Source organism: Pelecanus crispus, chromosome 20, assembly GCF_030463565.1.
Source record: "Pelecanus crispus isolate bPelCri1 chromosome 20, bPelCri1.pri, whole genome shotgun sequence".
In the NCBI taxonomy this organism is placed as follows: domain Eukaryota; kingdom Metazoa; phylum Chordata; class Aves; order Pelecaniformes; family Pelecanidae; genus Pelecanus; species Pelecanus crispus.
Window position 1 is genome coordinate 2299227 of NC_134662.1, and position 14200 is coordinate 2313426.

General features: G+C 41.8%; 1 protein-coding gene across 4 annotated transcripts in view; it reads right to left on the reverse strand.

Annotated features, from left to right (window-relative positions):
- Positions 1-636: 636 nt before the first annotated feature.
- AP3D1 (adaptor related protein complex 3 subunit delta 1) overlaps positions 637-14200 on the reverse strand; it is a 44302-nt gene continuing 30738 nt past the window's right edge. Inside the window, exons 18-32 of one of the 4 annotated variants that reach the window (XM_075723890.1) lie at positions 13475-13546; positions 12452-12527; positions 11431-11630; positions 10672-10745; positions 8080-8284; positions 7285-7347; positions 6558-6656; positions 5883-6032; positions 5700-5747; positions 5124-5313; positions 3913-4001; positions 2790-2875; positions 2227-2348; positions 1383-1462; positions 637-1004 (exon numbers count right to left, since the gene is read on the reverse strand). In XM_075723890.1, coding sequence (XP_075580005.1) covers positions 909-1004; positions 1383-1462; positions 2227-2348; positions 2790-2875; positions 3913-4001; positions 5124-5313; positions 5700-5747; positions 5883-6032; positions 6558-6656; positions 7285-7347; positions 8080-8284; positions 10672-10745; positions 11431-11630; positions 12452-12527; positions 13475-13546 — 1650 coding nt within the window. In that variant the 3' untranslated portion in view covers positions 637-908. Of the gene's footprint in view, positions 1005-1382; positions 1463-2226; positions 2349-2789; positions 2876-3494; positions 3694-3912; positions 4002-5123; positions 5314-5699; positions 5748-5882; positions 6053-6557; positions 6657-7284; positions 7348-8079; positions 8285-10671; positions 10746-11430; positions 11631-12451; positions 12528-13474; positions 13547-14200 lie in introns of those variants that run through there. The other 3 variants (XM_075723891.1, XR_012831781.1, XM_075723892.1) reach the window with 3 other exon arrangements.

Consider the following 14200-nt stretch of genomic DNA (forward strand, 5'->3'; position numbering starts at 1 on the left):
CCTCAGCTGGTGAGCAAAATTATAAAAAAGCAGGAACAGACCCCTTTGGATTTCCAGTTTCTTGCTACACCCTAACTTTTCAGGAATGTGAAATTGAAGTGGACTCAGAAAACACATCAGCAGAGACTGCTCAAAGGGGAGAGGCATGATAGACTCCATTTGCGGGGGTGGTCAACAGGAGCAGAGAACCAAACAGTAACACTTCCAACCTGTGTTTCATGCATTCACTCTCTACTCTTTCAGCCGTCACTAAAAGAAGGTTAAGGCTCAAGGCAACTACTATAAACAGAAACTCAAACATCCCAGGTTCTCACAGGGCTCATTTGGATTAGCTCAAGGAGATGGAGGATGTTTATATGCTGATCACAATAGATCTTGAGATAATAATAATAATAAATCATATATTTAAAAAAAAAAAAAAAAAAGAGGCCTTCAGGTCCAGCACCAGCCTCTGCTAGAAATATACATCAACTACAGCAGCCCTGGAGACACACTCCATGGCTAAGGATCAAGTCAACCTTCCCTGGCAATAAGCACAAGCAACAGGCTCTGTGCTACTGTTGATAAAATTCTGCTTAGTCCACCATCCCACGCAGATGGCAAGGTTTATGGGATCATCGTGAGCTGCTGAATAAATAGCGCTGCCCCTCCCTCCCTCCCTCCTCCAGTCTTGTCACCAGGATCTCTTTGGGCTAGAAAGGGTTAACACCACAGTTTGTAAAAACTTTTGAAATAAAAAGGTAACATACAGCCTTAAAATGTCTAAACTGCAAACAATGGTGGAGTTAACTGAAAAGCACGTGCCCCAGGATAGTACATGCGTACGAGGGAGAAACTTAACACTTGGGTCTGCTCATCTTTACACATTAGGTGTGTTTCTTGTAGTTGGAATATTTTGTAAGGAATATTCAGCACTTGGACAATGTCTCTTTCATCTCATCCAACAAGTTGCTAAGCAGGGTGGAATCATTACATTTCCCATCTATGGATACAGAGTTCTCTCCCTTGGAAAGAAAAACAAAAGAAATCCGTTAGTTCCTCTTCTAAGCGGGGACAATTTTATTGCCAGCCAAGTTCAGGGATGGGAACCAGCCGGCGGAGCCTGCACAGGAACGAAGCAGGCTTAGCCGAGAGGTCAGCTCGGGGAAGCCACCAGTGCTGCTACTACCCACCAGGTACACGCCGGGCAACAGAAAGCCCACGGGGAGGTACAAGCGTGGTAGTAGCGCAGCGAAAACTGCTAGATGGGCCAGATGAATTAAATTGCCCATGGTGTCCCTGGATGATTTAGATGGGAATATTTCCCTCTTTCTGTTAAGACAAGAAAGGCTGCAGATTTAGCTTCTCTCAGGTCTTGTTTCAGAGTGTTACAATGCTCTCACCTTTTTTACCAGTAGGCAGACGTGATGGCCTTGGATAGAGCGACTGTACATTGATGCACACGAATCAACGCGTTCCACAACTATAAAGAAAGCAGGAGTTTTTCATTTAGTGGGACAACTTTTAATATAAGATTTGCTTCCTATGAAGAGGAACCACTGCTTTGCCTGGCCTCACAGAATAGAAGCTTCTACTGAGTGAGGGGAGGAGGAAGTCACGGTTAAGATGATGTACGTGCCTGGCTCCTCCTGGCTTCTATCTGGGATATTTCACAATAACGAGGTTAGTCATTTGTCTTTTAAGTAAGCTGCAAATGTTTTGTGGCAAAAATGCCGATTAGAATGTAGATCTCTTCCCCAGAAATACTTCCAGTGAGGCAACATCTAATGCATACACCAGAGCATGATGAAACAGCCATTTGTTTTGCTTCATCCAGTACTTGTTTTTTAATTAGTAAGTTCAAACTTGAATACCTCACACTCTCCCTTACTGAAACAAAGCACTGGGGAAAGAGGTAGGCTGCAGCACTGAAGATCAAATACACCCTCCAGAGAACACTTATAGCCCTAGCTATAAGCAAGCTGCTCCTGTGATATCTGCCACGTGCCTCGCTGGACTGGAGGAAAGCCACAGGGACAGAAGGAGAGTTCATTTTGAAGAACTCTGCATGCATTGCGGAAATCAATGCATTACAGAACTGGAAGAACACTCCTCTCCCAGATTTATTTAATCTGGGCATCACCTGCTTCTGTCATTGTCAAGGCCATGAGTGTTGTGCTTGCCAAGCACAGCAGAACTTTTAGAATATGGAATTTTGCAGAAGGTTCTGCATCGAAGAAGACTCACCTGAAAAATGATGATGAAAACAGATCTTTGCCAGTAGATGTTGGAAAGAAATGCTAATTCCATCTACTTTAATAGAACTCATGTGCAGATCTCCAGACTCTAGGAGCTTGGCAAAAGCATCACTGCAAAACAGGAAGGAAAGTAGACACTTGTACTAGAAATTAAAGTGAAATCTGCCACATTAGCCCCATGCAGACCTTGAGATATCTCAGGATGCAGAAGTCCAAGTACTACCAAGCTCTAGGAAAACGGTTTACAGCAAATATGGGAACCATACTCCGGACTCCACTGGAGTACCCTATGTCCTCAACCAGAGCTACTTCCACATGACCTCTGCCAGCGTACAGGACATATAGCTCCTTCTTCAGAATCACTTGAAATGAGTTGCTGGACATGTTTTAACAGTCAAACATTACACAAGATAACTGAATTGTAACCAAAGCAATCACAAGCAGCCAAAGTCAAAAGCATGCTGCGTATCTTGCAGAGATGGCCTGCAGCCAAAGCTCAGCTTCACATGGATGGCAAAAGCACCGATGTTGTGCTCCCTAAATGGCACTTACCTATAGCAAGGCGTCGTGATCAAGTATGAAGCGCAACTGAAGTGCAATTTGAAATCTAGTTTTTCATGGGTTGAACCTTCATCATTCTGCAACAGGTCAAAGGAAAGGAGATGAATGGGAGCCCCAAGGCAGCAAGAGGAGGCACCACCCCCACCTACCAAACAGGCACCAACGAAGACTTTAGGGCTCAGTTCCCTTCGATATACCTTGGCTGGGCCTGAAGGATCAGTCTGAGGACGACCATCACGCTACAACATCAGGCCACTTAGAGAAAAGATTTGGCCAGCTAGGTTGATACATACACCTACAGCAGACAAGGGACACAACTGGAGGGATCTGGCTGCATTTTTGATTGCTGAAATATATTGAGCAGACTGAATTTAAACTAACATTTGGAGATGTGGTTTTACAGTTCACTATTTCCCAAGCAAAATAATAAATTAGTATCTCCCAGATGCTTAGGTACTGAAAATAGGACTAGTATACTATTTTTAAGAAACCCTTAAAATAGAGATAGTGGCTGACTCAGAAGTCATTCTGAGTCTTCCATTCACTTCCTTCAAGCTGTTCATGCAGCGCCTTCATTAATAATCTTATTGAAATAAGATTAGAAACCCACATAGTCTTATACAGGTCGATACTTATTAAACAATGCCTTTAGCTAACCTCACTCTTGTTCTCGGTTTCCATCCTTATTAACTGTACCTAATTCTTATTACTGTTTTTCCAGCCTTGTACCAGGTAGCAGTGCCCAACTGATATTTGGACAACTGAGATCAGAAGAAACAGACTCTGGGTTGCATCTCTTGCTCGCTGGTTGACCTCCTCTCCCCAGCAGAGGCACCACTGCAGTGAATTTCTAGCTGACAATGTGGCATACGTTTCAGGCTGCATTGCTCACACACTGCCAGGAATGACAATTTAGGACATGCTTACGCAGTATTCGGGACATTCTTTGCACAAGATGTCATGTAAAAATAGTTCTCACATCACAGAATGGGTTGGTGCAGCAGAGATGAAATGATGCCTAAGAAAAGCTCTAAAGCAGTGCTTTCCACCCAAGTCAAGCTCCCTTACGCAGTTCCAAAGGAAGCAGAAGCACAGAGTTTAAAGCTGCACTTACTTTGACTATAAAGGACAGTGTTCCTTTTAACTTCTGAGCCATAACAATACTCTGAAGTGTAAACACAAACTGGGCTTCATTAGAGATTCCTAGCATGAAGAGAGGAGAGGGAGAAGTCAGGTCAGAAAATGGTTTCCATATCTAAGTAATGGTTAGAATAAACCGATCAGTAGCAGCCAAGCTTCACGTACTGACTATTTTTCAACCAAGTTTGAAGTTTTCCGTGTAGTTGGAAGAGAGTCATATGCACAATTCCTGTTGTGAATTACCAGTGTTACAGCACTTAGCTCTTGGGTCTCTGAAAAGCAGCAGTGATAGCTGGCATTTGGTAGAGGTTATTGAGTGGGTGCCTGGGCAAAGTATGTCACAGTGGCAATATATTTAAACTGCTTGTAAAACTGGAAAATATACAGCTTTCCAAGTAGTTTTCAGAACTAATTCTAATGTTTCTATGTTTTTCTTTTAATATACAAGTCTGTGTCAAAAACTGCCTTATACAGAATAACAAAAAAAATACCCCACTGCTTTTCATGGGGGATCAAAATGCCCCCTGAAGCCACTACATCCTAGAAGACTTCTGTGAGCCGTTTCAGTATTCAGATTAACTCTTTTGTCGAAGGAAGTGCAATTCAAAGTAGTTCAGCGATTCGACTGTATTGTTGTACTATGTATGAAGCCATTATCCTTCATCTCTGTGTCTAATACTTCTTAAGGGCTCAGCTCCTCATCCAAATAAGCACATACTTATCACAAATTTTCACTGCATATGGCCTCTGCCATTAAAACGGTGGAACAACAGCTCGAGAATAAAATCCAGAGCGGATTCTAATGGTTCACGAACCTATAACTTTGTTTCATTTTAAATCTCATAGCAAACTCCTCATGAATTTTGGATTCCTGTAGTTGGTGATGCTGGCATGTTCAAAGCTGTGCCAGCCTGCAGTCACCTGAAAAAGGAACTCAGGCATTCAGACTCCCAGCCCTATATTATAGGCTTTGCTCTTGCTGTACAGAACCACCTGCGTTTATAGCCATACTGTAGGAAGGCTTATCCTCTCCAGAGAACTGTGTGAAAGCCCAGTGAACACCCAGGCACAGGGACATGTCTTTCTGGAAAACAGCAAGTAGCAGGAAGTTCAAACAATTCTTTCCACAGGAGGGCAGTGCAGGACTAGACATACTCCAAGAACCCGGTGCGAAGCTGCGCATACCAGGGGGTAGCTGGAAGGGCACAGGTATCCCATCGTGTACTGATGATCCTTCTGGTCGGAGCATTTTAGTGTTGAGAGAGTCCAGGACATTTAGTTCCATGCTCTTAAGGAAGCTAGTGCTTTTGTTCTCAAAGATAACAGAGACAGTAACTTGGCTATCATTCTGGAGGTTTCCTTGAATATCATATGTCTGCAAATGAAAGAAAAAAAAAAATAATCACAGGAAGATTCAGAAACTTCAAATGGCAGAGCACCAGAACAGAACACAACATCAGAATAAAGCAAGCTTCAAAAAGAAGGCAATTTGGTACAGCTATAGAATAAAGAAAAGCACGCTGGTGATCAGCTGCACAGTACTGCTAAGTAGTGGGAAAATATAAACTTAAAAACTTGTTAAGTGGAACATCCAAAGGAATGGAAACGGAGCTTTGTTACGTATCTGCCTCCTGGGATTTAAATGGTTCTTCAGTTAAGTGTTGTCTACATCAAGTCGCTATACTATCCCCAGGGTATCCCCTCTTTTCTTAGAGAACACAAAAAGAGAAGACATCTGGATTTGAATGCCAAAAAACTCACCATTTTAATGTATGGATTTTCAGCAAGAAGGCGGTAACTGGACATAGGCTGAAAAACAAGAAAGAAATCACAGTTGCAATATAACTAATTTCTCTGAACAGAGCTGTCATTCTCCTTCCTCCCAAAACAGCTCAGCTCCTGCCTTTTCCCCAAGGCAAGCGCTGCCAGTGCACAGCTACTCACTGGTAGTGGTTCATCATCTAGTGTTCCATTCTGCACCGACTCTGTTGTCTCCTCCTCGCTGTGATGACTCTTCTTTTTGGATTTCTTTTTATCCTTTGATTTCTCTTCTTTCTCTTTCTTGTGCTTTTTCTTCTTATGCTTGGAGGATTTCTACCAAGAAGAACAAGAAACTACAACAAACCCTTAAAGAAACCCTATATTTCCAGCCATTACATCATGACCCCTCTACCAATCTTTCAACTCTAGGCTCTCCCTCTACGCAGCCTTCTGGATGACTGATCAAAGTTTCCCACTACTGCAGAAACCCGAAACAGAGCTCCCATTCCTTAAACCCCAGTCGTCATTCTGTGTTGGGTCCCAGTAAAGCCTGGCTCCCCACTCAGATGACAATGCCTTAACACAAAGCAGCCTGGGATCAGCAGAAGGCCAAACCTCTTCAACCGTTCAGAAGCTGAGCTTTAAAACTGCTACCTGACCCCTGGCTCACGGAACAACCAAACCTTTTACTATGAGGTGTTTAGAGCTCCTCAAGGACGTAACATTCCACTGCTGCCTATTCGCAGGTGGTCACTACACTGAACAGGATGCTGTTGGTAATTCCTGTGTGCTTCTTTCTAAGGAATATGAGACACTAGGAGAATATGGCTAAGGGTGTCAGCAACTTAAACCACTTACCTTTCCATCCTCCTCCTCCTCATCATCTCGCTCTTCCCTTTCTTCCTTCTTTACCTCTTGAGGTTCAGCCACAAGAGCAGCACCCACTTCAGGCTCACTCTGAGTAGATTAGCAGAAGGATTATGACACTAAGGGAACGCAGTTCAAACAACAGAATCCCACACCAAAAGAAATCTTAACAGTGACACCCCCCCCGCCCCTTATTTAAAAAATTACAGTAGACTAACATGGTATCAAGGCTTTCATTTTATGCCTCTAAAACCCAGCAAATATGATTACCTGAAGACAAGATACAAAAGATTTCCTCCAAGGAATCCATCCCCTTATACTCCCTGTCTCTTCCTCTAAAAATCTCCCATCAGAATTCATGAGGCTTTCTTTCAGACTGTCTCCCTCATGTCTATTAATATTGCTAGTGTCTAGCTCACACTAGGAAATAAAGCCATACACTAATAATACACTATTAAAACCCACCAATAATATTAAAATCCACCAAGTCTGTTAGCTGCATCTGTGTTTCTATCCATTGATCTGCACAGCAGAATAAGCTTGAAACCTCCTATTAGTGTCTGTAAGCTGGGGAGATAAAATGTCATTGCTTCATAGCAGCAAGTTGAGGAGATGAAGCCTATCTTTCCCTTCTCTCCTGCAGCATGACAAAGCACTCCTATCACAGCTAAGATGCAATCACACAAAAAAGTTTCCCGTGACATGGTAAGATGTCTACCTGTGGCTGGGTAGTGGAAGCAGGCGGTGGAGCAGTGGAGAGCCAGAAATCCAAGTCTTCTCCCTGAATTTCAAGAGAAAACAAAACCATTATGGTTTGTTTTGATACCATTCTTAAAAAAAAAAATTAAACCCTCAAGTTTTCATGGAAACGCACTGCTCCAGAATGCTCATACAGAGATGCTGCAATACATTTAGGAGCAAATAGTTCAAAAAGCTTAACTGCAGCCTTTGAGCGTACTTCCAAACCTGGACACAGGGACATAGCTGACAGTAACTGCAAATTACCGCACATTATCACAATACCCACAGGCATTGAAAGCACACTGGCTGCATCTTAGAGGAAACCTGCATCTCCACAGAGTGGTTAACAAGAAGGATACTTCCTTCAGAGTAACTGACAACTAATGTCAGGTTTTACAACTGAAAGATTCTGAGTATACAGGGGACAGGATGTAGAACAGAGGCGAGTTCCACATATTTTGCTACAGAGTTCCCCATTTTAAGAACAAAATATCAGTAAACTCAGCTTCCAAATTAGATCTGCAAAATCTGCTGTGTAGGTTGCAGTAAGCTGAATTCTGCTAACTTATGAGGCTAAGTAAATGTTATTTTTATTAACAGAAATCTTTAAATACCTGCTCTTATGGTTGTAAAAATTTAAGGAAATAAAGGTTGAAAATATTCAGCTGTTTGAATTGTCAAATGAGACTGTTCCTAAGCAACAAACAAAACACAGTAATAAATATGGCCCATAACAGCAGTTTCTAAAATAACACAAGTCTTGCAGAATTACCTTTTTTTCTTCTTCCTCCTCCACTACCTTTTTCTCTTTCTCTTTCTTTTTGCCTTTCTCCCTCTCTTTTTCTTTGTGTTTCTTTTCCTTCTTTTTGGGTTTCTTGCTCTTCTTCTCTGCTAGGGGAGCTTCTGAGTCTGGCGACTTCAGGGTCTCAACATTTCTGTGTCTCTGCACTGGCAGCTTCTCATTGTCTGCTAAGGGTCTTAAAAATAAAGAGAGCATTACCCTTTTGCATACGGTCTCCCTTAGCTCAGATTATCTGCTGGATGTCCAAGACAAGGTGTGCTTTGTTTTTGCAGAGTTGGGCCCCAAAATCTTAAATCAGCACACATTTCTGTACCTGAAGTTTATTTATGTAACTGCAGACACTGCCCTCGTGGATTAGAAGTTAATAGAAACAATCTGAAGGTGACCGAGAGCCAAGCTCTTGCTGACACCTGATCGCTCTTAGAAGTGGTAACTACTTGCAGGCTGAGTAACACCTACAGAAGAATACATACACATCGCGTTATGCTGCATTGCTGTGGAACCACTCTCAGAGAATGAGCAAAGACGTGAAATGGTACAAAGCATTTGCAACAGTATGGAAATCCAAGCAGTGGAACCACAGCATGGCTCAAACAGCCCTTGAAGGGCGTGGTTTTTGTTGTTATTGAGAATAGATCACTCCAATTGGAAATTATTTTAAGCAATAAATTGTTTCATTTTGGAAGTTTACGCTGTGAGTCTGTACTCTACCATTACATTTAAAAAGTTGTGTTTAATTTCAGATACCCATTTCCAAAAGCATGAGCAGTAGCTCAGATTTATACTGCATCCCAAATCCATTACTTGGGGAAAAAAGCACCACAGAAATTTCTCCTCTCTTGTCAAACACTGTCCAGAAATCAGTGAGAAGTTCACCAGTTGCCTCTTCTTCTATTTCTACAACTTTTACTTAACATGAATTAATGTTTGAGCAGCAAACACCAGTTCAGGAAGATTTCTAATGGTCTCACCTGCCTTAATTTTTTTGCTTCTATTGCATGAAGAACCAGACCCAATTAATTTTTTTTTTTTTCCTTTGAAACAGACACTGTAAGGGCAAGAGGGACCCCATCTGTTTGAACAGCAAACAGATCTCATCTTTAAGCTATTTCACATATACCTGTAGGGGAACAGGGATTAGTGCTGAAACTCAGTGCTGAAATAGACTCACGCAAATTTGAGGGTCAATGATTTCAATAGTTTCACTACCCTTCAAGTCTGTCCACTGAGATCAACCAACCTGACAAAGAAGGTCAACCACTTAGCAGTATATTCTTACCTGGAAGGCTTCCCTGAAACCAGACTGCATGTGAGCGTGACACAGACATAGCAGTGCAAGCACAGAAAGAAAGAGAGAGGACAGAGACATGAGAAAACGTGACAAGAGAGCACACCGACTCATATGAAATGGAAAGAAAATGGATGGAAACAATCGAAAAGTCCCAAGATGCCTCCTGGAGCACAGCATTCAGAAACTGCTCTGCTCAGTGTTTTCTATGCTGTTGAGGCTTGTCATGCAAATACGAGGTCTGCAGTCAGAAATTAATTTCCTTTTATACATTTGTCCCCTGCAGACTCAGAGGAACATGACCAGATCATGAAAAAAAGGAAGTTTTTCAGAAGCTGTTCTTTCAATTTTTAAAAACTCTACATCACTTTTTTTTGCAAGGTACTGAGGGGCCAAACCGCTACAGATTTGAGAACTGCAAAGAATAGCACAGACTTTAAAGTTATGTATCAGAGAGAGAGAGATACACACACTGCACAAGCATACATGTGCCTGCACAGTCTTCAAAACTTTACAGGAGGCATCCATGGACCATAAATCAGCAATTATTTTTAGCGTAGCAATTTTGTAAAACAGCAACTAAAAAAAAATCTCCATGTGCAATACTTAACAGCCCACTGCTAATTAGCACGTGGCATGCAGGGATTCAGAGTCTGCTGCACTGCAGCCTGGGGTGCCAGCGCTGTAAACAACTCCAGCAGCTGAACGGGCCCTTGACTCTGGTCAGTTATGGTATGCACTTCACTCAATCATATTAGAACAACATTTTTCAACAGCGGAACCACACTGAATATCCACAGGGCAATGGGGATGCTCCGAACTGGTTGTTACTGGTCAAACGATCACAACGCAGAGCGTACAGGCTTGCCGTGTGCACAGGGGTTCCGAGATGAACGCAGACGGATGCAGGTCACACTCGGTGCCAATGCAGGTTAGATCACAGGGATACTGGTACACCCAAAAGCTCAGACTAACTCTCTTGCATCTGAACCCAGCTACACTGCCTGTGCTTTCAGACTCCATGCAGTCACACAAAATGATTCCCCTGCCCCTCCCAAATCCTCGCTGCTTCAGCAGCTTAGCTTTTATCATCTGTGCTGCAGTGGGAACCAAGCCCAGACGACCATCTAAGGTTACATCCAAGGATGATGAGAGAGACTTAGTCTTTTTACCTAGTGGACTGTAGGTAGTGCCTTTGCCTGTTTAGCCCCAGACCTGCCCTCATGCATTCTGGTTAGCAATGAAGTAAATTCACCCACAAAACTGTCACTTACTTATCCAGATCTATATCAAGTGCCTTATATGGATCATTGGGATCTTTGTCATCTTCATCACTGGGCAGAGCATTCTGCAGGAGAGATAAAGAGACCATCCACTGAGGAACCAAACCACAAGCAATTTTGAAGCTAAAGCTTTACATCGCCCAAACCAGTTTTTTAAGGTTGTTGACCCTGGAACAGGCCAGCTTGCAGTCAGGCACAGTAAGTTAAAGGAACAATGCACTTTAATGCAACATCTAGTTACAAGATTAATTTAGAACAGAAAAGCATTCTTCATAAACGGCAGGATTTGAATTGCCGCTGTTTGGTTTTGATTAAAGGAAATTTTAGGAACAAATACAGATTACATCATTAGCATGTGCAATTAATTACAATCAGCTGCAAACCTGCTGACTAGACAGCAAGTTAATATCAAAGTGAAGCAGCAGAGCATAATAAATGAAGTGACTATTTGGACAGCGTTACTTTTATAGCAGAGATGCATACTGTTTGTTTTGTTGGTTGTTTGGTTTTTTTTTAAAACAGCTTCAGTGGCAATTTTTGTCTTTTTGTGCACAATCATTTCTTCCCCTGCAAAGAATAGCCTGGGACTGTTATCAATCAGTCATTTCTTAAACAGCTTTGCAAGAAATCAGAGCTCTTGAACTGCAACAATACAGACTGGCTGGCAATTCTTGAGGGAAAAAAAAAAATCTCTCAAGAGCAGCACACGGATAAACCCCACAACTCAGACCACCAACCAAAACAACTGACCTCTGGCATCTCTTCTGTTATGATATCGACATGGTGAGCTGGAGCAATATCCTCCTCACTCTCCGTGTGCAGAGAGTTATGGCGATGATGTTTACCTCTCTTCTCCTTTTTCTGTTTTTTCTTTTTCTTGTCTTTCTCCAGTTTCTGTTTATGTCTTCGCTCTTCTTCCAGTTTCACATACTGGTCAGACATCGGCATTCCTGTGGAGGAAGCCAAACTGGTTTCAGGCTACAGCCCACGTGGACGTTGATCACTGAACAGTATGTTAGGACTGAACCTTGCCTCTACCTTCTCAGAATGAGAAGCATCAACACATCTCTATGCTTCCATTTCATCTCACATACAGCCCCTCTAGCACCAGCCTTACTATCACACTCCATCTCTCCAGAAATAGGAGAGAGGCCTATCCTGCTCCCTGATTCCTGTCCACATTAACTGGATTACAAAGAGCATCTAAACGTCGGTATTTTAAGTAGAATTGGTGCCATTGCTGGCAACTTTCCATACTTTTGGAAAAAAAACTTTGTTATGTAAGCCTTAAATATTTGCACTTGGAACTCAGCACTTGCAATGTACTGCACTTTATCAACAGCTTTTCAGTGCTATATCAAACTAATCATTAGACATAAAACTACCTTTTGATTTTTGAAACAAGGTATTAAAACAGTATATCCACCATTAGACTCTGCTTAATGTCTCCTGATCACCTTCATCAGCCCTTTAAGACATTGCAAAAGTGACTGCTACCTACACAGAACAGTGGTTATTAGTTTACATGTTACAGACTTGGCTGCACCATGTACTTAATCACAGAATTACTTCAAATACTGTCTTGAGAGGAACTGCACTCGGACTGCAAAGTCCTATTTTCAAACACATGTAAGTTAAGGAGATATATTTAAGAATCTAATGAAAGTATGCTCCTTGCCCTTAAAAACCTAAGGAGGGATTCCTAAGAAGGAATTATTACTTCTGCTTAACTGAATTTCTGTAATTAATTTTAAAGACTAGCTGCACTTACCTGGAACTTTTAAGGGGACAGAAAGGTCAATCTGGACCACAGGTATATGTTCCACACCTGGAGTATCTTGGTATCTCTGGGAAAATGAAAATTTGCTACATTCTGAGCACTGCCAGATACAAATCTATATAAATAGACACATTTCAAAACATCAAGCAGTTTAATCCTTTAAGTGAACATTTTAAAGGATAGGAATGGAATAGCTCAGTACTAAATCCTGTGTGGTAGCAGAGTGTTATCTTAAAGGCAGCTGATAACTATTATAAAAGACCCTACTTTTAGCTACAGTTTTTTTAACCCTGCTACTGCCCTGAAGAAGGCTTGTTGCAACTCTGAAGAATTTCTGGTTTGTGTTTTATTGCTAATAACTTGCCACTTCAAAAGACAGATTTTGAGATCTGAATTGAGGAAAATGGGGAAGTCCTTAGGATATACAGGGAATAAAGCGGGTTCTTTCCCTGAAAAAGGTGCTAAGAACAGACCACAATGACCTTTTGATCCATAAACCACACCGCATGTTCAAGGTTCGCCCTCCCTTCATTGCTCTTAACGACATGCCTGGCAATCTGAACCCTTCCACCACCCAGAGGTGGGATAAACTACCTTCACAGGAATTTGTGACACAAGGGCACAGAGAAGTGTTCCTCTACAGCTTTTAGAGAGTCCTTGCTGAAATATGAACGCTGCACTTTCCATGACAAGTTAATCCAGATTGTTCCAAACTACTCTGTAATGGGAGCTGTGACAATCACCACTTCCTTATTTCTAAACTGGAGGTCCACCAGAGATTCACAGAAGGCTGGCTGCTCTTGTGATATTCGGTCATTTGTGAGTTTCTCAACACAAACAAGACTTACAAAAATAGTTGTAGGTAGCCACTCCAGTTGGCACACTATTAAGTGATCAGAATTGCAGTGGAAATAATCAGAATGTCCCAGAAGGAAGCTGCAGCTCTGACATTCAGCAAGCCTTCACACAATTACATGAGAGGCAAGCAAGAGATTTTAATTCAGACTCACTCACCTTCTGCGGGGAAGGAGAGCTTTTAATATAAAATGGGTTGTTTGCCTGTTCTTGTTTCCGGGCTTCTCGACGCTGAAAGCAAAAGAGTATTTGTAGTTAGAATGTTTGTTTATAAGCAAAGAGAGATAAAAGGCATCAAAATGCAAAATGCAATCTCCCTGAATTTTTGGAACAATGTGTAACTACTTGCAAAAAGACTACAGCATAGTAGCTTGAGTATGATAAACCAGTTTTGAGTTACAAGACGTACTAGAATGTAACTACAAGTGCTGTTACTACTGTAACTAATATTTCTTAGAACATCCTTTCTTTGCTTTTTAAGTCTGGACCAGAGAGAGTAACTTCTGAAGACCAGATTTGGATGGCAATTCAAATGTTTCTATTTTCATTTTTGCAAAGAGAGGAAGAAGTGAAGACTTATCAATAAAAAGTTTCCTGTCTGAAACCCAAAAGGTCAGAAGCGAGAAAGGTGGTTATCGCTACTGAGAACAGCCACATTACAGTAATTCATAGAAGCTGCTAAAGTCCATGAGCAAAGATGCTGCTGCTTTTCCTGCTGATATACAGCACACAGAGTAACAGAAGTACACCAATGGAAGAGGTGTGTAAAAAACCAAATAGTTGCAGAGCTCAGCACAAGTGTCCATCCTCAAGACCCTGTACTTCAAAGCGAATTGCACTAGACACCGCAGTTTACAGGTCAGATTTTTTACAAGAGCTCAAAAC